Source organism: Nothobranchius furzeri, chromosome 9, assembly GCF_043380555.1.
Source record: "Nothobranchius furzeri strain GRZ-AD chromosome 9, NfurGRZ-RIMD1, whole genome shotgun sequence".
NCBI lineage: Eukaryota > Metazoa > Chordata > Actinopteri > Cyprinodontiformes > Nothobranchiidae > Nothobranchius > Nothobranchius furzeri.
This window is the reverse complement of record NC_091749.1, coordinates 42,944,501-42,967,806: the sequence shown is the minus strand read 5'-3', so window position 1 is coordinate 42,967,806 and position 23,306 is coordinate 42,944,501. Positions and strand designations below refer to the sequence as shown.

Genomic DNA, 23,306 nt, shown 5'->3' with positions numbered 1-23,306 from the left:
GGAGAGAGCCATATTTGCATGAGTGAATGAACATCAGGAAGAGAGGATGCTGGGAGAATGTCTGGCTAACCAGAAGCAGCTCTGGTCTTACTCACACTCACGCACAAACTCCTGTCTGACATGATGAGAAACATGCCGCTTTCAAATGTACGTCAATGCACACGTGCAGCCTCCTGCAGCAGCAGCAGAAGCACTGAGATCACTATCTTGCATCACATTGCACCTTTGTTTATTCTTGTGTTGCTCTTTCATTAAGGTCAGTTAAACATTACGTTATGGTTGGAAACATTTAGCAGCATCTCCACCTGTAACGGCTCCAAAACACATAAATAGTCTGTTCAGCTGAAATGGTCCTTTTACTTGCTTGGACCCACTCGTCATGCAGCGAGAGCTGACACTGATGTATAAAACCACTTACTTTGTGATTAGGCGCTAGTTGTTCCTTTGGCCAGTGACTCTATCTGGCCTCGCCTTGAAAACGAGGCAGCCAGCATGTCGAACTTAAGATGCAAATAAACACATTTCTCAGACGTTGGATTCGCTCTCACACACTCACACACACACACACACACACACACACACACACACACACACACTCATTCTAATCCCATTAAAATATCCGTATAGTTTTCTCCTTGTGTTCAGAAGCCTGGTGTTGCAGCCGAGTTATTAGTTCTGAATCACTCGTTTGGAATTTCAGCCCCAGAACAGAAAATCATGACTTAATCCCTCTCAGCCAGGCAGGGTGTTGTAGACAAGTGAACAAAACTTGTTACTTTTTTCCCTTTTAAAAAGATCCCCTTTCATGTTATTGCAGAAACAATGTGCAGGCAATGAACTCTCCATGTTGAATTCCTTTTATTGATTAGGTTGACAAAGTCCTGATTTGAGCCAGTTGTTCTTTTAATGTTGCTCAAAGGCACTCAGAACACATTCAAGCCCTTTAAAATGTAGGGTGTGTGCTGGTTTTGAAACAGATGCTTCTCAACATTAAATCAAGTTTAAAATCATTTTTGTACTTGATGTGCTGGAGGATATTTACCACGAGGACTCATGCCTTACTCTTTCAGAAAAATTGAAAATTAAACTAAATATATTAGTTACAGGTTTAGTCTTATTCACGGTTGAAGTATCTTTAATGAAATAAAATATATATGTATTAACGATAAGTTAGGTATAATTTCTAAGTTGGCTGTGAGTTAAAACTCCGTGACTGGAGTGGTAGTGGTACAGAAGGGTTTAAATAGCTGAGCAGAGAGCACGAGTAGAAACCTTTCCTGCATGTTTTAGATCATGAACACAGCTGATTTGTTTAATTTAGCGAGGAATCACTTCTAGAGGCACTAATGAAGGCTGGGGAGACATGTCAGCTGTACAGCGTACAGTGAGGGGATATGTTTTGCTTTCGGTTCTACAAACGGACACTAGAGGGTGCTAAAAGCAAGCCAAAACTGCCTAGTCTCCCTTTAAAGCTACAGTAGAAAATCTACAAAACAAGATGGTTTAAACATTTTTTGTGCCTCTAACATTCTAACATAGCATAGCTATAAACATTTAGTGGATATTAAAAAGGAATATTCATGAAGTAGCTCTGTGGCATTTCTCTAAAACCCTCAGCCAATAACGGTCCAAAACCAACGATTGGACCATCTGGTTGTCTGTCTCACTCAACCACCGCGCTTCTGCATTTACCTGGGTCCTCCTTACATGCTTGCACATTTTACAACAGAACACCACTGGTGTGAGAGGTTCTCAGCTCAATCGTACTAGAGAAGGAGAAACAGCCGGCTGCTACCACTTCAACTTTAAGACAAACTACCAGAGTCCCAAAAAAAAACACCATTTGAAGTCACGGACAACAAAAGACGTTTGGACCTAGAAATCGGCGACTGGTGTTTCGCGCTCTCCTTTTCTAATGTGGATTCCATGGCCTGGGGAGGATACTTGGCAGGTGGGGTGAGAGCTCCATTACAGTGTTTGTGTTGTAAAGCCAGCTTGTTTGCTATTGAAGCTTTAACTCCTCTGCTACCGTCGCCCTTATAAATGGGGAGGTTCCTTTTTTAGAGCAGCTAGATATGTAAATGTTAGTCATTTGGACAAGAGTGGTGGAAAATATATAAACAGATGATGAGAGATAAAAATCCTCATGGATGTCAAAAGAGTAGAAATTAGACATATGTATAATTTTCTGCTATCCTCTTATGCAGTTATTTAATCTGTCATCCTTGTTAAACTTCATCTATGGCATCATTGCAACGGCTGACACACTCATACATGTGTGTGTGTGCTTGCGTGTGTGCCCTCCCTGTTATCAAAGGCTTGCGGGAGGGAAATGATCATTAATTCTGCCCGTAATCCAGGGAGATTCGTTCACTGCCAGCCCTCATATTAACTTTGTCATCAAATGTAGTGTAAATATACCATACCCTGTCCTCAGGAAGGCTGTAAACCAGCAGTGCCATGATCTCTAATTGAAACTGTTTTGAATTACTACCCTCACAAAGACTGACACACACATAGGAGTGTGTCTCATTGGCTGTTAAGTCCTAACATCTTGATTGGGTTCATTGCATGTCTCCTTTTGATGTACAGGGTCACGCCACATACTTGTGCCTCGCTAACAAAGCTGCAGCGAGTCAAAGCGAGGTTTGCGTTTTATACGGTTGTTTTGGTTCAGATTAGTGGTCATCATTGTTGTGTTGCTGCCAACTTTTTTTCCTTTGTCCCATTCATGTGAGGGCTGCCTGAGAAGCAAGTGTTGAACATTTAGACCTCTTATCACCGCCAGCTGCTGTATAGGGATCTTTATTAGCTCTACCCTACAGGATTATAAACAGATTCATAGGAATGAGGGAATTTAATAGTAGCAAATAGTAATTGTTCACTCTTTATTTTGTCACCTATTTATTATGACCCAATACCACACACAGGAGGTTCGAGTGTGTGGAATAAGGGATCCTTGTTAGAATTTTGTTGTAATGGTGCTTAATAAACATTAACGCTGCAGAAGCTAATTTACACAAGCTATCTTTTAAACGCAAACACTTTCGTGGAACACTCGCCCCTCCCGTCGGCAGTCGTTCCGTCCTGGAAACCCGTGTTGCCAGGGTAAACAAGATAGTACTAAACACCAGTCATTGTTCTCTAGGTCCAAATGTTTTTTGTTGTCCGTGACTTCAAACGGTGGTTTTCTTTTTGGGACTCTGGAAGTCTGTCCTAAATTTAAAGTGGTAGCAGCCGGCTGTTCTCCTTCTCTGATATTATTGCGGGGAGAACCTCTCACACCAGTGGTGTTCTGTTGTAAAAGGCATGATTGCGTAGGGACCCAGGGAAGTGCAGAAGTGTGGCGGTTCGGCGAGACCGACAACCAGATGGTCCAATGGTTTTGGTCTGAGCCGTGTTATTGGATGAGGTTTTAAGACTAATGCGAGAGAACCACTTCATTATTATTATTACTTTTTATCCCCACAACATATTTACACCTATACTATGTTAGAACATTGTTAAGAGGCATGAAAAACATGTTTTAAACTGGCTTGTTTTGCAGATTTGCAATTGTAGATTTAAATCTATGAATGTGGCATGCTTAGCATTGTGTAACCTAAACACAAGCATTAAAGACTTGTTTCTAATATGATGCAGAATTCTTAAGTGAAGATAAATGTATTCACCTTACATAACCCACAGTTCAATAGATCAGATAGAGCTTCAGCAAATAAGTGTTTAGTTCTTCCACGTGTTCTGTTTTATGGCTCTCTGGGCATATTTGAACAATGAATATCCCAACACATTCTCACACCCAAAGCGTCAAAATGTGACGTGTGTGACCAAGCCTCAATATATGACGAATCGGGATGCCCCAGCGCATCATGAGAGGACGCACTGAGGACGCATTGTCCCAGAGCGTGGTTGTCCGACGCCCGCGGTGAGACGGACATTAGACCGACTTGTGAACTACTTAACCTTCCCCCCACCCCCATTCTAACCTTAACTCAGCTGAGTTACTGAGTTAAGGTTAGGATTGGGGTGAGGGGAAGGTTAAATCGTGGAATAATGTCCGTGTGACTGCGGGCGTCAAATACGGACGCCAGTGGGGCCACATGTACCTGCGTGTCCCTGATCGTTCTTTCCTGACACGCTGGGGCATCCCGAATCGTCATATATTGAGGCTTGGTCACACGCGTCATATTTTGACACTTTGGGTGTGAGAATGTGTTGAATATCCAGCTTATTAAACACTCATAGGATGGCTGTTAGATTCAGAGATCATGGGAATGCCTCAAAGTCTTTGTGTCCTGAAATACAACTCTCCGTGAATAATTGTTTCACAGGGCCAAGAAGCCCAGTGGAACGAGAACGCAGACCGGACCATCAGAGCTGAGCCTGTTTTCCTTTATTCTGATTTTTCTTTCTCTCTTGTTCAGATATCAACGAGTGTGAGATCGGAGCCCACAACTGCGACAGGCATGCAACCTGCACCAATACAGCCGGCAGCTTCAAATGCAACTGTGCACCAGGGTGGATTGGCGACGGCATCAAATGCTCAGGTGAATTATTAAAGCATGTATACATGCGAAAAAAGAACATTTCTGTAGTTTTCCCAATATAAAAGGACAAAAATACCAGAGCAAGGGGTTCATATCATCATTTTATTATAAATAGAGCATTTATTTATTTTTGGCCAAAAACAAATAAAAACTATTAAAAGATCTGAAAGTATGCACACATGCAGCACTTCCTAGGCTTTGAAATAAAAGGAGGAATGCGAAGTGTCATGTCTGCATATATGTGACTGTGTTTGTGCTCTAGACCTGGATGAGTGTTCAAATGGGACCCACATGTGCAGCAGCAACGCCAACTGCCTCAACACCATGGGCTCATATCGCTGCGCGTGCAAAGAGGGATTCTCTGGAGATGGATTCTTCTGCTCAGGTCACTCAAACGAATCAGTAAGCATCTGTTTAGCTTTACAAAAGAGTCCTCTTTAACAACTGTTTCCTGATCATCTCTGCAGACAGCGATGAGTGCGCCGAGAACGGCAACCTATGTGAAAGTGGCCACTGTCTGAATCTACCTGGAGGCTTCCGCTGCGAGTGCGACATGGGCTTCATCACCACCTCTGACGGAAAGGCCTGCGAGGGTACATCTCTGCTAAACATGACCGTCCTTTGAAACTGTGCTCATGTCCATTCAGGTTGTATTGAATGGGTCAAAAGTTCTGGCTGTTTGGTTTCCTGTTTAAGGAAACAGCCAGTTCAAACAGATGCTGCCTTTAACTCGTGAAATCGAGATTTAGACACAGAAAGTGGTTAGAGTGTGAAGTTTCAGCTGGGAAAAATTAAGAAAGGCTGCAGATCTTTGTTTTAGTAGGAAGTTAATTAAATCAAATAACCCTGAGATCTTTATCTGAGAGTTCAGCGTTAATATTTTTAGTTTGAACAGAACAGATTACAGTAACTGATCTTATCTTATTGTTTTCTCAGAATTTGTCGATTATTTAGTGTTTCACATTCAATTCAATTCAACAGAATTCAATTCAGTTTATTTATGTAGCGCCAAATCACAGGAGTCATTTCACGGCACTTCACATAGTAAACATTCCAATACAGGTCAGTTCATTTAGCCAATCGGTAAAAAGTTTCCTGTATAAGGAACCCAGCAGATTACATCAAGTTACTGACTGGTGTCAGTGTCTTTACAGCAATCCTCATACTAAGGCCTAGTCCACACGTAGCCGGGTTTTTTGAAAACGAATATCCGCCCCTCCAAAAACTTTCATCCACACCACCTCGTTTTAAAAAAAAACTCTGTCCACACGTACCCGGATAAATACGTTGTTAAGGACATGCCAGACCTGTAGGCGGCAGTACTTCCCCCGTTCTTAACCTCGTCCTTCGTCTGTGGTCTTCCGCAAGGAGCAGTAATTACACTTGCAAAAACAAACAAGCAAAAAGCGCTTGGACAATTGATGGATCGAGTAGTGACAGAGCGCAGCTCTGAGGGCATCCATGATGCCGGCTAGTGTAAACACAGATCGCACACGTGATGTCAGCATTTTTTTGTCACGGAAAGTGACGTTGCGGACCTTAAAACTCCGGTTTTGTCTGTCCACACGCAGACACCCAAAACGGAGAAAACGCAGATCTTCACTTAGGCCGGAGTTTTTAAAAAGATCCGTTTTCGTGTGAAAAAACTCTGTTTTCGTGTGGATGACAGGCCAAAACGTAGAAAAATATCTACGTTTTGGCAGATCCCCGGCTACGTGTGGACAGGGCCTAAGCAAGCATGCAGCGACAGTGGAGAGGAAATTTCCCTTTTAACAAGCAGAAACCTCCAAAGGGTCCTGGCTCAGTATAAGCAGCCATCCACCACGACTCACTGGGGATCTAGAAGACAAGAGCAGACACGCACGCACACACACACACACACACACACACACACACACACACACACACACACACACACACACACACACACACACACACACACACAACATATATACCAGGTAATATTTCTATGGTTACACTGTGATTTCTTATCTAAATATTGTATTTAGTAAGAGATAAACTTTATTGTTTTAATCTTAGTGAATCTATAATTGATTCAACAAGTGAACTAGTAGTAGTAGCACATTCCATGTTAAAGAAAGTAAAATGTTCTTATCAGGAGAGGAAGAATGTTAAGTGGTTGGCAGCAGTGTTCAAGCCGATGGCCCCTCCATGAGGGCACCACAGCTCAGCAGAACATCATTGTAGCTTCTTCTGGGGGAGAGAAACACTTAAAGAAAAGTTAACAGCTGAAATGGCAGGAAATAATGCAATTAAGAGAGAAGTTGTAGAAGGAAGTAGTCAAGTGTGGAAAGTGGTCAGTATGTCCCTAATCCTAACCCATAGGCCCTATAAAATAAAAATGTTTTAAGCCTAGTCTTAAAAGTAGACAAGGTGTCTGCCTCATGGACTAAGGCTGGGAGCTGATTCCACAAGAGAGGAGCCTGATAGCTAAAAGATCTGCCTCCCATCCTATTTTTAGATATTCTGGGAACCACCAGTAGACCTGCAGTATGAGAGCGAAGTGCTCGGTTAAGAACATATGGAACAATCAGGTCACTGATGTATGATGGAGTTTGTTTATTAAGAGCTTTATATGTGAGAAGGAGGATCTTAAAATCTATTCTGAATTTAACAAGTAGCCAATGTAGGGAAGCTAAGACAGGAGAGATATGATCTCTCTTTTTAATTCTCATCAGAACTCTAGCTGCAGCATTTTGGACAAGCTGAAGACTTTTAACTACATTCTGTGGACTTCCTGAGAGTAATGAATTACAGTAATCCAGTCTTGATGTAATAAATGCATGAACTAGTTTTTCAGCATCACTTCTGGAAAAGATGCTTCTAATCTTCTAATCATTTTAAATGATTTTTGAGAGAAACAAACTCTAGAGTTCTTATATATATTTATTTGTTTATTATTTGCACAATGTTGTTGACAACGCATTTTTGGGATGGTAATAATCCAAGTTAAGATGTAGGTTATTTAACATATAGAAGGTTTTTGTTATGTCTTTGTGCATGAAGTATATGAATAATTTTCTTTGAATAAACACTTTAAAAAGACTGCTCTCATCTACAGACATGACTGGATAATAAGGAAGTCTGATCAATGACGTTGAAGAACTTGTCCTCTGTCTCCCTCACAGACATAGACGAGTGTACATTTGTTGATATCTGTGTCAATGGACGCTGCCGGAACATTCCAGGACTTTTTAGGTGTGAATGTAACCGTGGTTATGAACTGGACAGGAGTGGAGGCAACTGCACTGGTAAAAAACATATTTCTTGGAGTAAATAAAGGGTGTTAGGGCAAATTATAATTTAATTGACTCCTATTTTTTTCTTTTTTCTTCAGACATCAATGAATGTGCAGATCCAACCATCTGTATGAATGGGGTGTGTGTTAATATCCCTGGAAACTACCACTGCAACTGCCCACCAGACTTTGAACTTAACCCCACTCGGGTGGGTTGTGTAGGTGAGGCTGAACAAGTTTTCACTGCAAAGGAAAATGCTGCTGTTGTTAGGTTAACATATAACAAAATCCTGTGTGTGTGTGTGTGTGTGTGTGTGTGTGTGTGTGTGTGTGTGTGTGTGTGTGTGTGTGTGTGTGTGTGTGTGTGTGTGTGCGTGTGCGTGTGTGTGTGTGTGTGTGTGTGTGTGTGTGTGTGTGTGTGTGTGTGTGTGTGTGTGCATACAGACACTCGTTCTGGAAGCTGCTACAAGGATGCCCGTTCCCGTGGAGACGCCTCAGTGAACTTGGACTGCTCCAATGAGATTGGAGTTGGAGTTTCCAAAGCATCCTGCTGCTGCTCCGAGGGCCGTGGCTGGGGGTCTCCGTGTGAATTATGTCCCTCTGTCAACTCATGTGAGTTAACTTGGGATGTGTATTGGTGAAATTAAGGTGATACGATACATACCACGATACAGGGGAGACGATACGATGCATCACGATATATTGCGATACATTCAGCCAGATGACATTAGGATTTTTTTAAACTGAATTTATTGTAGGGAAATTCAATAAGCAGTCCAAACTGTTACTTACGTTTAAAATGAAATATTTGAACCATAACAGAGGGATTTACATTTCAATGGAGGAAACAAAACCCTATTGCACACTTCTGCTAACTACTGGTCGTCGTTTGAACTGCATGAAAAAAAAGAAAGTACACAAATGTTTGCATGTAAATTCTTCCAAAAATTAGAAATGCAGCTTTTGAATATCAATATACTATTGCAGGAAAATGTATCACAATATATTTCAATTACGATGTTTCGATACATGGCTTTTGAATATCGATATAATATTGCAGGAAGAAATATCACAATACATTGCCAAATCGATATTTTCTTACATCCCTAGAGTTAACACAGATTTACTTAGATACTCCACCATTGCATTTAAATGAATAGGAAGGTTTGTTAGATGTTGTAAAAGACATCGAGCCAAAAGCTGTGAAGGTGCAATAACAGACTCTTCCTTGCATCCATAGTGAAGCTCTACCGCCAACAAATGTCAACATTCACTTTATTTTAAATCTCATAGACAATTCTCAAGAAGCTATGAAGTATATGAACAGTTTCCATATAAGAAATGTCAGTTTTTCATTATTTTCCTCTTATTTTTACATTTACAGATCAGTAAAAATTACTCTGAAACAGTGTTGAAAGGAAGGAATGCATATCACCACCCCCCTTTTAAGCCAGAGTTTTAAACTTAGAATATCTTTTGTTGAGTCATCACCATTTTGTTCCCAAATTTCTAAAATACCATAATCATTCACAATCTTGTGTAAAATCCCAAGATCTTGCTCCATCTGTTTTAAATTCCTTCCAGCCATATGGTTTTAGCTCAACATTTATTAACCTGAGTAAGCCATAGCCACTTCGCTTGTGCAACCATCTTTAATTGGGTTAAAGCTGCAATAGCAAATTTGAAAAACATAAATAAGCATTAAACATTTTTTTCATGCCTCTTACCAACATTCTAACATAGAATAACTACTAATATTTTGTGCAGATTAAAAAAAAGAATTAACTGGTTCTCTTGCATTTGTCTGCAAACCTCAGACCAAAAGCAACTGTTGAACCATTCGGTTGTCGGTTTCACTGAACCACCGCATTTCCCTGGGTCCTCCATTCATTACGCACTTGCATTGTTAGCAACAGAACGCCACTGGTTTGTAGGGATGGGTACTGACTTTGGTACTTTTTAAGGCACCGCCATGTGAAAGAGTGCCTTGTTTCGGTAGTCATAACAAGAACTTGCGAGACTTGGTAAGACTGACAGCAGCGCCGGCGCAAGAGCGTAATGTCATCAGTCGCTGCGGGCAAGCTGTAAACAGAGCAAGAAGCTTGGCAAAGAGGGAGAGCTCTACAGTTTGGATTCACTTCACTAAATGGGATGGGTGGCTGCGTGATGCAGAAATAAACTGTTTAACAAAACGTTAGCTTGATATTTTAGCTTCCGTTCAGCTACTGTGGTGTTCGCTTTCTCCTCGGAACTCCAAAATTCCAACTAGATGAAAGCAAACGCACTCTAAAGTTTGGCTTCATTTATACTAAATGTGGTGGGTGATTGGGTGATGATGAAACCAGGCATCATCGCCTTAAAAAAAATAACTGTTTAAGATAACGTTAGCTTGATATTTTTGCTATCAGCTAATGGTGCTTTTTCTTTCTCCTCGGAAATTCTGACATTCTGAGTAGGAAAAATAAACAGTTTGAAAATGAACGGCAAAAGGAGTGAAGATACACAGTATATTTAGTTCACAGCAAAGAGGTTTGCTTTGGTGTAAATTGCAGTTTATAAAACTACAAGGACCCACCATCACACAGTTGTCCAGAGAGGAATAGGAGTCCATGGAGCTGGGTTTAGTTTGTGAAACACCACAATATTAAAATACAAGCAGTTGAATGGTATCAAAGTTTGTTTTGATTTCATTTGTAGTTTATAATATATGGACTCCTCATCAGAGTTATTCCATAGGGCAGAGAAGAGGAATAGGAGTCCATGGAGCTGGGTTTCAATTTTTATATCATTTAGAAACAGTTGTGGTTAAAGGTTTTCATATTGAAGAATTTTGTACAACTCTACAATGATAAAATACAAAGAGTTGTACATTATTTATCCTGATATTTATCAAATATGGTTGAATACTGAGAAAAAATATATATTTAATTAAAAAAGAGATTTAAATAATTATTAAACATTCAAATGTATCAAAAATTAGTACAGTAAAGTATCGGTATTGATTCATAATTACCGTGTATTGGTACCGTATCGATTCAAAGGTACCCACCCCTATCAATGGTGTGAGAGGTTTTTCGCTGAATAATATCGGAGAAGGAGAAACAGCCAGCTGCTACCACTTCAACTCTAGGATAAACTACCAGAGTCCCAAAAAGAAAAGCACCATTTGAAGTCATGGACAGCAAAATACATTTGGACGTAGAAAACAGTGGCTTTTAGGGTTAGGTCTCGTATCCTCCAGCATCACAGGTTTCCATTTCTGGCAGAAGCGTTTCAGGGAAGATACCTGAGGGGAGGGGTGAGAGTTTTGTGTGTTCAAAACCTAGCTTGTTTGCTGATTTGTCACAACAATTTTAATCAGTTGTATGTGTAATTTTTTTGAAAGATTCAATGAAAAAATGTGCTTGTACACAAACGTACGTGCACAAATGCACAGACTAAAGCACAACCGTTCCTCTTTCTGCAGCAAATTCTAACATATTTATCGGAGTGGAACCTGATCTGATTCTTAAAATGACGTAAACAGCATGGTCACTGCAGAATGTTTCTTAGGCCAATGCTCCACATGGGCCCAAGATATAACAAAACATTTAGATGTTTATTTGTTCTTCTGAAAATATAAATATTGGATACTGATCAGACATGTGATGTCACAATCTGAAAGATGTTTTATTTTATTGGCGTATTTTTTTATTTCTTTCTCTTGGATTTGTACCGGAGTTGTGTAAACTTTCTGTCTACTGCTCATTACTCTTCCCACCAGGAATGAAAGTCAATCTGGGAGTTGTAAAGTCAGAGATTTTATCCTCCCGGTAAATAGGGGGATGAAGGAAATTTAAAGTTATAATGTCACCTTGTGGCAGATGCTTTTAATGAAAAGAAATTTGTGTGGTAGCTGTTCTGTAAAATGAAAGAAGCACCTCTACCAGTTTATTTGAAGATTGTCTTTCTCTGAGTCAATCAGGAGGAACACTGGTGTAGAAATCCTCCAGTGGGAATCAAACCCTAAGTAGGTGTTGGTCAGCTGCTTTGCCAGTAAACAGACTCACATTCTGTTGTAATGCGATCAATGTTTGCTGTAACTTTTTGTTGCTGGTAAAGACGAGACAGCTTTGTCCAACTAACTTGGAAATTGCAAGCAGATGGTTCGAAACAATGCAGACAATGACTCATCCTGTTCAGCTTGAGGAAATGCTTGCTGTTGTGACAGGAACAAAAAGTTATCTCTTGACTTTGTAATTCTGGGGAGCTGCAGTCATCTCCAGGCCTCTGGACTTGGTGGAGGACTCAGGGGAAAGTTCTGGAAGAAAAAAAAAACTTCTTTTTAGACGTTCTAATCAATCGCGCATGTGTCCCAATTTCAGAGTCTCAGTATCCGTGAGCCAGTTCTGGCAAATACGACAAAATTACAGACTTTATTGGTGTTTGCTTGTTATGACTTTGTGGTTTATTGTAATTTGCATTCTGTGCTGCAGCTGAGTACAAGACGTTGTGTCCTGGGGGAGAGGGCTTCAGACCAAACCCGATCACAGTCATCTTGGAAGGTCAGGCAGAACTATGCCATAAATTGTGTACATTAAATGCACACACACGCATGTACGCACGCATGGACACACGCACACACACTGCCACTAAGTGTTTCCTCTTTTCTTGTCGACAGACATCAATGAATGCCAGGAACTTCCGGGCTTGTGCCAGGGAGGACAGTGCATCAACACTTTCGGAAGTTTCCAGTGTGAATGTCCACGAGGCTTCGTCCTCAACCCAGACACCAGAGTCTGTGAAGGTATTAAACGCATGCATATATTCCTGCACATCTCCACAGAATAGGAACACACAGGTGACTTATCCCTCTTGATCTCATGCCCTGGGCTGTTTTCATGAGGAAGGAATTTTAATCCATCCGTAGTGACCATCGTTAATTCATTTCAATTCAGTTCAATTCAAAAATACTTTATTAATCCCAGAGGGAAATTGATTGCTGTAGTAGCTCAGAATAATAATAATAATCAAGTCATCAAAGAGTTGTTGTATATTACAATGGCTGTTAACAGGAAGGATCTCCAGTAGTCGTCAGTGTTGCAGCGAAACTGAAGAAGCCTCTGACTGAAGACACTCTTCCGTTGTCGGACAGTCTTGTGAAGAGAATGCTCAGGGTTGTCCATAATTTTCTTGAATCTCTGGAGAATCCTTCTTTGCATTATCTCCTCCAGTGGTTCCACAGTCGTCCCCAGAACAGAACCAGCCTTTATTATTAGGCTGTTGAGCCTTTTCAGGTCCCTGCTTCTGATGCTGCTACCCTAACAGACGATAGCTGAAGAGATTACACTCTCAACAACAGACTTGTAGAAGATCTGCAGCATCTTGCTACAGACATTGAAGGACCTAAGCATCCTCAAGAAGTGCAGTCTGCTGTGTCCCTTCTTGTAAACGGCTTCACTGTTCTTTCTCCAGTCCAGTCTGTTGTCCAGGTGAACTCCAAGGTATTTGTGTTCCTCAACCACCTCCACTTCTTCTCCCATGATGGAAACAGTGTTTGACTCCACCCTGTTTCTTCTGAAGTCTAAAATCATCTCCTTTGTTTTGTTCACGTTCACGTAAGCGACACATTAAGAGGAAAAAAGCACTGAGAACAGAAAGAGAAGGAAATGTTGGCCTGCTGTAGCTCATTGGATATTAGCATGTGTCTGTTCTAGTTCCTGTCTGTTGCTAACCCAGCAGAGCTCAGTCAGGATGATGAGCTCCTAACTGTGCCCAGAGGAGCTAGACTCTGATGTGGTCAGCCCTCTCCTAAGGGAAGTATGATTTGTCCTCGGAAGGCAGGCCAAAGATGATGGAGAGTGTGAGAGTCAGAAGAATGAAACAGGATGGAAAAGGATAAACGAGGAGGGGGTTTTTAGAAAAGAGAAATGGGACCAGAGAGGAGCAGAGGAGGCAGAGCTTTAGACAATGACATCTGGCTGGAGGTATTTGAATTTCTATGTTTGTTGCCCAAAAGAACAAAAGTGGGCGTCTACATTGTGAGGATCAGAACTACATCTACACAGTCTAGTCACTCGTTGTGTGTTACTTTGTTTGCTTTAAGTTTATCTTTTTTTAATTCTAAATGATTTTCAGGACTGAAAGTGCTTTATAAATACAGTGATTATCATTATTACTATTATAAACATACGTTTTCATGAACAATCACCATCAACATAAATAAGGCTTGGGACCCTGTATAAGAGTTATTTAAAGGTGCGGTTCATGGAAAGAAACATTTTTAATGTTAACTGTTAGCATTAGCAACTCCACCACACGGTGGAAGCTCCTCTCAGCTTTTGTTATTTGTGAAGATAAAACATCCATGTTGCTGAGCAAACAGAGTCAGTGGTAGTGTCGTGTTATCCAATCAGAGGTGAGATATCGAAATATCAGGAAGTAAGATTCCAAATCCTGCCGTCTGAAGCTCCCCTCTGATCTGACAACCTTCTAGGTCCTAAAACATGCACGACTGGGCTTTTTGTACCCCGAGTATGACTTATAAGGCATTCATTCCTACCACTGCAAATGTGTCGACTAAACGAGTTAACTCACCTTTAAACTACATGATTTTTTTATGTAGTTTTAACAATCATCTATGGGTTTTCACATGGGGCACCAAATATTTATGAGAATTTTTCTAAAGGATCACATCACAAACCGCTTCTGGGAGATTTATTTTGTGGGAACAGTTGATTAAGCAATTATAACTTTTGTCCTGTCAGTCTTTGCCAGGAAATTTTATTCCTAGAATCTAGAGCCTTTTGGTTCAGGCCAGCTCTCACTGGGACGTTTCAAGTCTTAATCACCATCTTTATGTGCAGATTTTGATGAGTGTGAACAACCAGGAATCTGTGGTCCGGGTAAGTGCTACAACACCATTGGGAACTACACTTGTATTTGCCCTGTGGACTACATGCAGGTGAATGGAGGGCACAACTGTATGGGTAAGTCTGCATCTGTCTTTTGAATGTGTAATAAAGTGTGGCAGTAATACAGTAATAACACAATATTTCATCTTGAACCCACACAGACATGAGGAAGAGCTATTGCTACAGGAACTTTTACTCAGACAACAGGACATGTGATGGTGAGCTGAACTTCAACATGACTAAAAAGATGTGCTGCTGCTCCTACAACATTGGCCATGCGTGGAACAAGCCTTGTGAACAGTGTCCTGTGCCCAACACTGGTGAGGTCTAGTGTCAGGGTGGGCTTTTGTGAAAAGAGTATAAATCTTGAAACCAGCATATATGCATTTCTACTGTTTGCACACTCAGATGAGTTTGCAGTCCTGTGCGGCAGCGAGAGGCCAGGCTATTACATCGACATCACAACAGGAAGAGTTATTGGTAAGTTTTCCCATTTAATTATTTGAGTGATAAGACTTAAGTTGTTTTTGCTTATTATGTCCTCTTGTGTCTAGATATTGATGAGTGCAGAGAAATCCCAGGAGTGTGTGAGAACGGTGTGTGCATCAACATGATTGGTAGCTTCAGGTGTGAGTGCCCCGTGGGTTTCATTTACAACGACAAGCTACTGATTTGTGAAGGTAAGACCAATTCTTCGGGGGATAGCTTCTGAAGGCTGCAGACAATAACAGATGTTTCCTTGCTGAACCCAGATATTGACGAGTGTCAGAATGGGCCAGTCTGCCAGCAGAATGCTGACTGTTTGAACGTGCCTGGAAGCTACCGCTGTGAATGTAAATCTGGATATCGCTTCACCCCCACTGGACAATGTCTTGGTAAGGAACTGTAGGAATCTGTTGTCCTGTTTAAACAGAAAATGAAAACGTGTCAGTGAAACGTATAACATGTGATGTGAAATTTGGTTGTCAGGGTTTATCCACTCTTTAGCTGATTGTTTAGTCCTGATAAATGAGAACAATTAGATCAGAGGTTTTAACCCTCTGGAGGCAGGCGTTGCAGATTTGCAACGTTAAAACCTGCCTACCTGGTTACTCCATGTACGTATTTCATGAGCATTTTTAACTCAGAAGTACCCCTGAAGGACTTAGTTGTTCGTCCTTTTATCAAAACTTATTTTGAGCCTGAGAGGGTTAAAGACAAAAGCAGCAGCTAATTTAAATGACTGATACAGAGTTACTTTGCTGTTCCTTCTTGTGGTTTAAAGCTGTCTTCCTCACTTATACGAGATTCTTTGAACTATGCATTCCTGACCATGATGTGCGAGAGTTAAACCAAAAATGGCAACTCAGTGACAGTTAGGCTGAGAGGGATTTTTTTTTCATGGTTTGCTTGTTATTAAGGAGGAGAGGATGTGAAGCATGTGTTGAGCTGTTGAACATGTGCTGCAGCATATCTCCAACATGTTGCTGTCAGTCTGGAGAGTCTGAACCGATAAGGAAATGTTAAGTCAACATCCTGTTTCGCTTCCTGCTTTTCATGAAAGTCCTAAGAACTAAACAGACTCTATTTAGGAAAATCTGAACTGTTTGGGGAGCAGAATGACCACCATCCCCCAGCCTCAAATTGCATTTCTCATCAAAATTAAACAATAATGGTGTGGGTGAGATACAAGAACTTTAATCTAATGTAAAGCAATAAATCCACACAAGTTACTGATTTTAGCAGTTTTAATTTTTTTTTTTTACTTATTGATTTTATCTCTGGGTTGCATCATTTGGATAGTATAAGAAAATCCATTGATCCATTCTCTTCCGCTTATCCGGAGTCGGGTCGCAGGGGCAGCAGCTTAAGTCGAGACGCCCAGACTTCTCTCTCCCCAGCTACTTGGGCCAGCTCGTCCGAGGTAATCCCAAGGCGTTCCCTGGCTAGGTGAGAGACATAGTCCCTCCAACGTGTCCTGGGTCTTCCCTTGGGTCTCCTCCCAGTTGGAGCCTCACCAGGGAGACATCCAGGAGGCATCCTGACCAAATGCCTGAGCTACCGCAACTGGCTCCTCTTGACGTGGAGTAGCAGTGGGCAGGGGGGGACTGGGACCAAAATTTGGCCCTGGCATTTTTATGTACCGTCGGCTGTCAGCAGGGGAGGTTGCTACTCGCGACTCGTCTATCCCGCCAAATGTGGGGGGAGGGACGGGGTGTTGTGTGCGCTGCTCGCTGACTTGTCTCTATAACCGCATGTGAGACGGGGGCTTGGTTTGGGACGGCCCAAGCTGGGCAAGTGTTAGTTCGGGGGTTGCCACCTCGACAGGCACCGACAGCCCTGCGATCGCAGCTCCGGTCAGCTGCCTCAACAATAGAAGCATGGAACATGGCCCACTCAGACTCAATGTCCCACGCTTCCCTCGAGATGTGTTCGAAATTCGGTCGGAGGTGGGAATTGAAGCTCCGTCTGACAGGAGAGTCAGACCCTCACAATACGTTTAGGCCTGCCAGGTCTGGCCGGTTTCCTCCCCCACCATTGAAGCCAACTCACCACCAGGTAGTGTTCAGTTGACAGCGCCACCCCTCTCTTCACCTACAGTAAGTGTCCAAGACATGCAGCCGCAGATCAGATGAAACGACAAAAAAGTCAATCGTCAAACTGCGGCATAAGGTATCTCGGTGCCAAGATCACTTTTGTACACCTTTATGTCTGAATATGGTGTTCGTTATGCACAATCCATGACGTGCAAAGAAGTACAGTAACAAAACACCACCAGATTCACATCAGAAGGGCCGTTCCTCTCAACCACACCTCTCCAGGTTTCACTGCCATTGCCCACATGAGCGTTTAAGTCCCCCAGCAGAATGAGGGAGTCACTTGAAGGAGCGCTCTCCAGCACCCCCTCCAATGACTCCAAAAAGGGTGGGTAGTCTGAGCTACAGTTTGGTGCATAAGCACAAACCGCAGTCAGGACCCATCCCCCCACACAAAGGCGGAGGGAGGCTACCCTCTCGTTTACTGGGGTAAACCCCAACGTACAGGCACCAAAATGGGGACAAGTATGCCCACCCCTGCTCTGCACCTCTCAGTGGAAGATGTAAAATTTAAAATTATTCTGTGATGATGTTTTTCTCCTGTTTTTAGACCGTAATGAGTGCCTTGAGAACCCGGGTATATGTAATCCTGGTCAGTGCATTGACTTTGTGGGAAGCTACCGCTGCCTTTGCCCCAATGGCTACAAAACAACCCGGGACCAGTCCATGTGTGTCGGTTAGTTTAAAATGTAATTTGTTTAAGTTCTTGTGAGAAGTTTAATCTGAGATAAAAAAAAAATAAGAGCATGCTTTCTGGTTTCAGACGTGGATGAGTGTGAGAGGCAGCCCTGTGGCAATGGGACGTGCAAGAACACGGTGGGCTCCTATAACTGTCTGTGCTACCCAGGTTTTCTGAACTCACACAACAGCGACTGCATCGGTGTGTACATCTGTTGACACGAGTGGATTGATAAGAGTCAGCGGATTAGTTGATTTATTGATACACTTTTGTGTTTCGATCAGATGTGGATGAGTGTTCGACACAAAGGGGCTTGTGTCGAAATGGTCAGTGTGTCAACACGTTGGGAACCTTCCACTGTGTGTGTAATGATGGCTACGAGCTGGCTTTAGACGGCAGGCTTTGTGCTGGTAAGAGTTTTTCTTGTTCTTCCAAATGTAGTATTTACTGATTTTATTGTTCATTTGTTTTATTATACTTTATCCTCAGATATCAATGAGTGCACCGTGAATCCAGGCACATGTGGAGCCGGCACTTGTCTGAATATGGATGGAACCTACAGGTGTATTTGCCCTCCTGGCTATTACCTCCATGAGGAAACCTGTGAAGGTTGGTTATTTATTTACTTCCATCATGCTAGATAAATTATGAAGACATAATAAATAAAATAAAAATAAAAAACAGGAATTCCTGAAGTACTTGAGTGTTTTCATACAGAGGTGAATCTGAATCGTACAGTTCCATACACAAATGAGAAGGGAAAATGTCGCCCTAAGAGCTGGCCTAAACCAGAACACTAAGACTGTTTATAAAGTGGGTCTGATGAAGAGATATTCAGCAGACTGCAACACATTCCTGCTTTGCACTCTTTTCCTGGAAGCAGGGCGGAACAGCAGTGAATTCTCAGCAGCAGCAGCTGTTCTTTTTGATTAGCAAACACACGACTTTGAGGCTTTTCCAGATGAAATTCCTTCTATCCGATGATCCACTAAAGGAATTACATTTTGTTTTATCACATTGATGCAAATGACTTCATGGCGAGATATCATCCCTGCAGTTATTAAGGCAGATCAAGTGGAATTTTCATGGATATGCACAAGTGATGAGTCACATTTTTCCTCACTTACTCCAGATATTGATGAGTGTTCCAATTCGCCTGAGATCTGTACGTTTGGAACCTGCTCCAACACCGACGGAAGCTTCACCTGCTTGTGCCCTGAGGGCTTCCAGCTCTCTGCCTCGGGACGCAGATGTTTAGGTAATTATAAGTGCATGTGTGGATTGAGGAAAGGAGAATTATTCATCAGCTTTACAGGACAACATGGAGATGAAGCAGCAGGTCGTTGAATGTTTCTGGCTCTTTCACATCTTACTGAGCTCCAGCTGCTTCTGCTGCCCCAACAAAAACAAGGGAGGCTCTGAGCAGATCAGTTTTCCATTCCCTCACTTGTGAGTTTGTGTGCATTCGTGTACATTCTGCAGTGTGTTTTTGGATTGGGCGGGACCGTGCTGAGTCCTCTGTTAGGGAGTTCCCACTGCAAACACTGATGTGATGACTTCATCAGTTCAGCGAGGTGTTTTACAGTTTTCATTTCACTTTTCTCCCCAGTCTCAGTAGTTCTTGTCTAATTGTTTTTTTTTTTTGGGGGGGGGGGGTAGTTGGGTGGAGAGTGAGAAATAGCGACCTTGAGGTAGATCAAAAGTTCTCCAGAAGGACTATACCACAGAGCAAACCTTTATGTTATTGAAAGTGACAAAGATCATAACAAGATTTGGATTTTAGTTAGAGCCTTAATTTGTAAATGTGTCATTCAGCACTTCTTCAGTTTTAGCTTCCAGTTAGTTATCAGTTGGTGTAGAAAAATTCCTATTTTGAAATGAACTCACAAATTAAAGATTTCCTGCAGATTTACAATATTTGCATAATTTCTTCTTCAGTTTAAATGAAAAATTACTACATCACCGTAGCCAAACAGTTATAGATTCAAGATTAGAAAACATGGTAAAAAGTTAACTTTGGCCCATTTCTGACATGAAGAACACCTAAAAATATGTAGTTTGAGTACGATCTGAGTCTTTAGTATCAGGAAAAGAGAAAGAAAGCAAGAATAAAGGAGAGCTTGCAGGCCATGCTGGTCCAGGTTGGATCCATACTTTAGATATTTGGCAGCGATAGGAAACTGTTATTAAAGATATGTTTCAAATCATAAAGCTGTGTTGGTTTAGTTAATTAGTTACTACCATTGAATATTCGTGAGCCCATTCAGGTTTGAATCAGCGCCTTCAGTGTTTGCCAATTTTGCTTTTATTTCATAATTTATTGTTCGATTATTGAAACCTTATGCTGTTTTTTAACACTCATCTCACATATTCCAAAACCTACATTTTTCATTGGCTTCTTGATAAATATCAAATATTACATTTGATTAAACAAACTAGAAAATATGAATGTTGGAGAACATTCACACGTGCTTGCATAGCGCATGTGTGCAGAACAAAATCAATCTGCTCAGCGGGCTGGCCGACAAATCGGTTAGCTGGTGGAAAGCAACATGACACTCTTTGACATTCCTTTTACAACTCCAGGTGGGCATGTGTGTGATTTTTGCCTTCCAGCCTGGTGTGTGTGTGCGTGTGTGTGTGTGTGTGTGTGTGTGTGTGTGTGTGTGTGCGTGCGTGCGTGCGTGCGTGCGTGCGTGCGTGTGTGTGTGTGTGGTAGTCAGAAGGCTTATTTGTGTTGAGCTTACTGAAGGCCAGAGTTAGCAGGAGAGCATGGCCATATGGTTCTCGTTACAACTAAGTGCCTGAATATTCAGGGAGGAACAAGACAAACATGGATCTCCGAGCACAGATTTATAACATTTTACATTGCTGCTGATTGATGTTAAAAAAACACCTGTCATGTATAGATCAGCAAGAATATTAATACCACTGAAAGCGGAGGTGAATTCCACTGATTGTGGATGGAGTTGATGTGCCCAGAGCTGACTTTTTCTATGAAGACAACTAAAAGTGCAAGCTGACAGATGCGGCCGTTTGTCAAGTTTTAATAGACAGCTAGATCAGAACGTCTCCAAATATGCAGGTCCTGATGGGCGTTTCCAGGTTCATTGATGGAAAACCGGCAGACCAGTGACAGAATAATGGGCTTTCCGTACATACCATGAAAGATGGTTTGGAGTTTGAATTCCACAGAAAGGGAAAGCGTGCAGCTGCTAAGATGCCACTTGCCACCAGTTTGGCCATATTTCAGAGCTGCAACATCACTGGAGTGCCCAAAAGCACAAGGTGTGCAATACTCAGAGACATGGCCAAGGTAAGAAAGGCTGAAAGACGACCACCACTGAACAAGACTCACAAGCTGAAACGTCAAGGAATATCTCAAGACTGATTTTTCTAAGGTTTTATGGGCTGATGAAATGAGAGTGAGTCTTGATGGGCCTGATGGATGGGCCCGTGGCTGGATTGGTAAAGGGCAGAGAGCTCCAGTCCCACTCAGACGCCAGCAAGGTGGAGGTGGAGTACTGGTTTGGGCTGGTATCATCAAAGATGAGCTTGTGGGGCCTTTTTGGGTTGAGGATGGAGTCAAGCTCAACTCCCAGTCCTACTGCCAGTTTCTGGAAGACACCTTCTTCAAGCAGTGGTACAGGAAGAAGTCTGCATCCTTCAAGAAAAACATGATTTTCATGCAGGACAATGCTCCATCACACGCGTCCAAGTACTCCACAGCGTGGCTGGCAAGAAAGGGTATAAAAGAAGACAAACTAATGACATGGCCTCCTTGTTCACCTGATCTGAACCCCATTGAGAACCTGTGGTCCATCATCAAATGTGAGATTTACAAGGAGGGAAAACAGTACACCTCTCTGAACAGTGTCTGGGAGGCTGTGGTTGCTGCTGCACACAATGTTGATGGTGAACAGATCAAAACACTGACAGAATCCATGGATGGCAGGCTTTTGAGTGTCCTTGCAAAGAAAGGTGGCTATATTGGTCGCTGATTTGTTTTTGTATTGTTTTTGAATGTCAGAAATGTATATTTGGGAATGTGGAGATGTTATATTGGTTTCACTGGTAAAAATAAATAATTGAAATGGGTATATATTTGTTTTTTAAGTTGCCTAATAATTATGCACAGTAACAGTCACCTGCACACACAGATATCCCCCTAAAATAGCTTAAACTAAAAACAAACTAAAACCTACTTCCAAAAACATTCAGCTTTGATATTAATGAGTTTTGGGGTTCATTGAGAACATGGTTGTTGTTCAATAATAAAATTATTCCTCAAAAATACAACTTGCCAAATAATTCTGCACTCCCTGTATGATGTATAGATTGTTTAGTTTCATTTTCATGTTTCCTATCTTCTTCGTCGTACCGTGAGACTGGTAATGGACGAGCTGACACTGGGTCACAATAAAAGTTACTTACTTAACTTACTTAGTTTCTTACTTATAGAAAAACATTAAACATCTGATCAAAGTCTTCATCCAGACTTCTATTCACAGCTAAAAAACACAGTTTACCAGTTTACCTGGGTAGAATCTAAGGTGACTAAAGTTTTATACATATTTGAGAACATAATGAAGAACATTGATTTGACCTTCAGGATATGTCTCGGTCTATTGTAGCATCTCTGGTATGTGCTGAATAAACAGGCCTAATCCACACACCCCTCCTATAAGGTAGAGTTCTTCTGCTATCAGGATTTTGCCCGATACCAAAGGACACTTCTTAAGGAGTTCATGCTTTTACGAGTAGCTCCAGGCAGAAAAACTATTAGACAAATAGTTTTAATACTGTGTTGAGATGAGTGTGTGTAAGTGATGCTGAACAGGAAATATCACTGACCTATGAAAACATTAGTCAAAGTTTGACAGAAAGTCATTGATCCCTCTGAAATTTACTGGAAAAAAGGTTGTGCTTTACTCAATAAGTTAACAACAGCTAATCCCAAATACAGAAGCTATGGTTGTGTTTACCTGGTGTAATGACTTGTTAAAAAACTGTTTATTCTAATACTTGCATAACTGAGGAGTTAACGTGGCAAACCCAACATCAGTGGGATTTAGACTGAATCTTTATCATATGTTCAATTCGATGTGCAATGTGTCGCAGACCTTTGGGCAGTATCAAGCTTTAAGGCATTTTTGGGCTGTTTTGATGAGTATTTTTGTGTAAAAGGTAAGCATAATTGCTATCCCTTCATTTAGAAGCTTCTGAAATGTCCTCTGTTTAGAGTTTTCATCTGACAGAACAGTTGAGCTAATGCTGGTACAAATGAAACCAAGACCAAAGAGTACTGCTCCCATTTAAAAATTAAAACAGCAATTGGCCAATACTATCAGC

General features: G+C 41.6%; 1 protein-coding gene across 1 annotated transcript in view; it reads left to right on the top strand.

Annotated features, from left to right (window-relative positions):
* fbn1 (fibrillin 1) overlaps window positions 1-23,306 on the top strand; it is a 98,427-nt gene that overhangs the window by 59,430 nt on the left and 15,691 nt on the right. Inside the window, exons 34-51 of the mRNA XM_015953558.3 lie at window positions 4,425-4,547; window positions 4,810-4,932; window positions 5,015-5,140; window positions 7,697-7,819; window positions 7,906-8,028; window positions 8,251-8,418; window positions 12,282-12,350; window positions 12,467-12,592; window positions 14,652-14,774; window positions 14,861-15,019; window positions 15,108-15,179; window positions 15,254-15,379; window positions 15,452-15,574; window positions 17,826-17,951; window positions 18,039-18,155; window positions 18,239-18,364; window positions 18,444-18,563; window positions 19,087-19,212. Of these exons, the coding sequence (XP_015809044.1) occupies window positions 4,425-4,547; window positions 4,810-4,932; window positions 5,015-5,140; window positions 7,697-7,819; window positions 7,906-8,028; window positions 8,251-8,418; window positions 12,282-12,350; window positions 12,467-12,592; window positions 14,652-14,774; window positions 14,861-15,019; window positions 15,108-15,179; window positions 15,254-15,379; window positions 15,452-15,574; window positions 17,826-17,951; window positions 18,039-18,155; window positions 18,239-18,364; window positions 18,444-18,563; window positions 19,087-19,212 (2,199 nt within the window). The remainder of the gene's footprint in view (window positions 1-4,424; window positions 4,548-4,809; window positions 4,933-5,014; window positions 5,141-7,696; window positions 7,820-7,905; window positions 8,029-8,250; window positions 8,419-12,281; window positions 12,351-12,466; window positions 12,593-14,651; window positions 14,775-14,860; window positions 15,020-15,107; window positions 15,180-15,253; window positions 15,380-15,451; window positions 15,575-17,825; window positions 17,952-18,038; window positions 18,156-18,238; window positions 18,365-18,443; window positions 18,564-19,086; window positions 19,213-23,306) is intronic.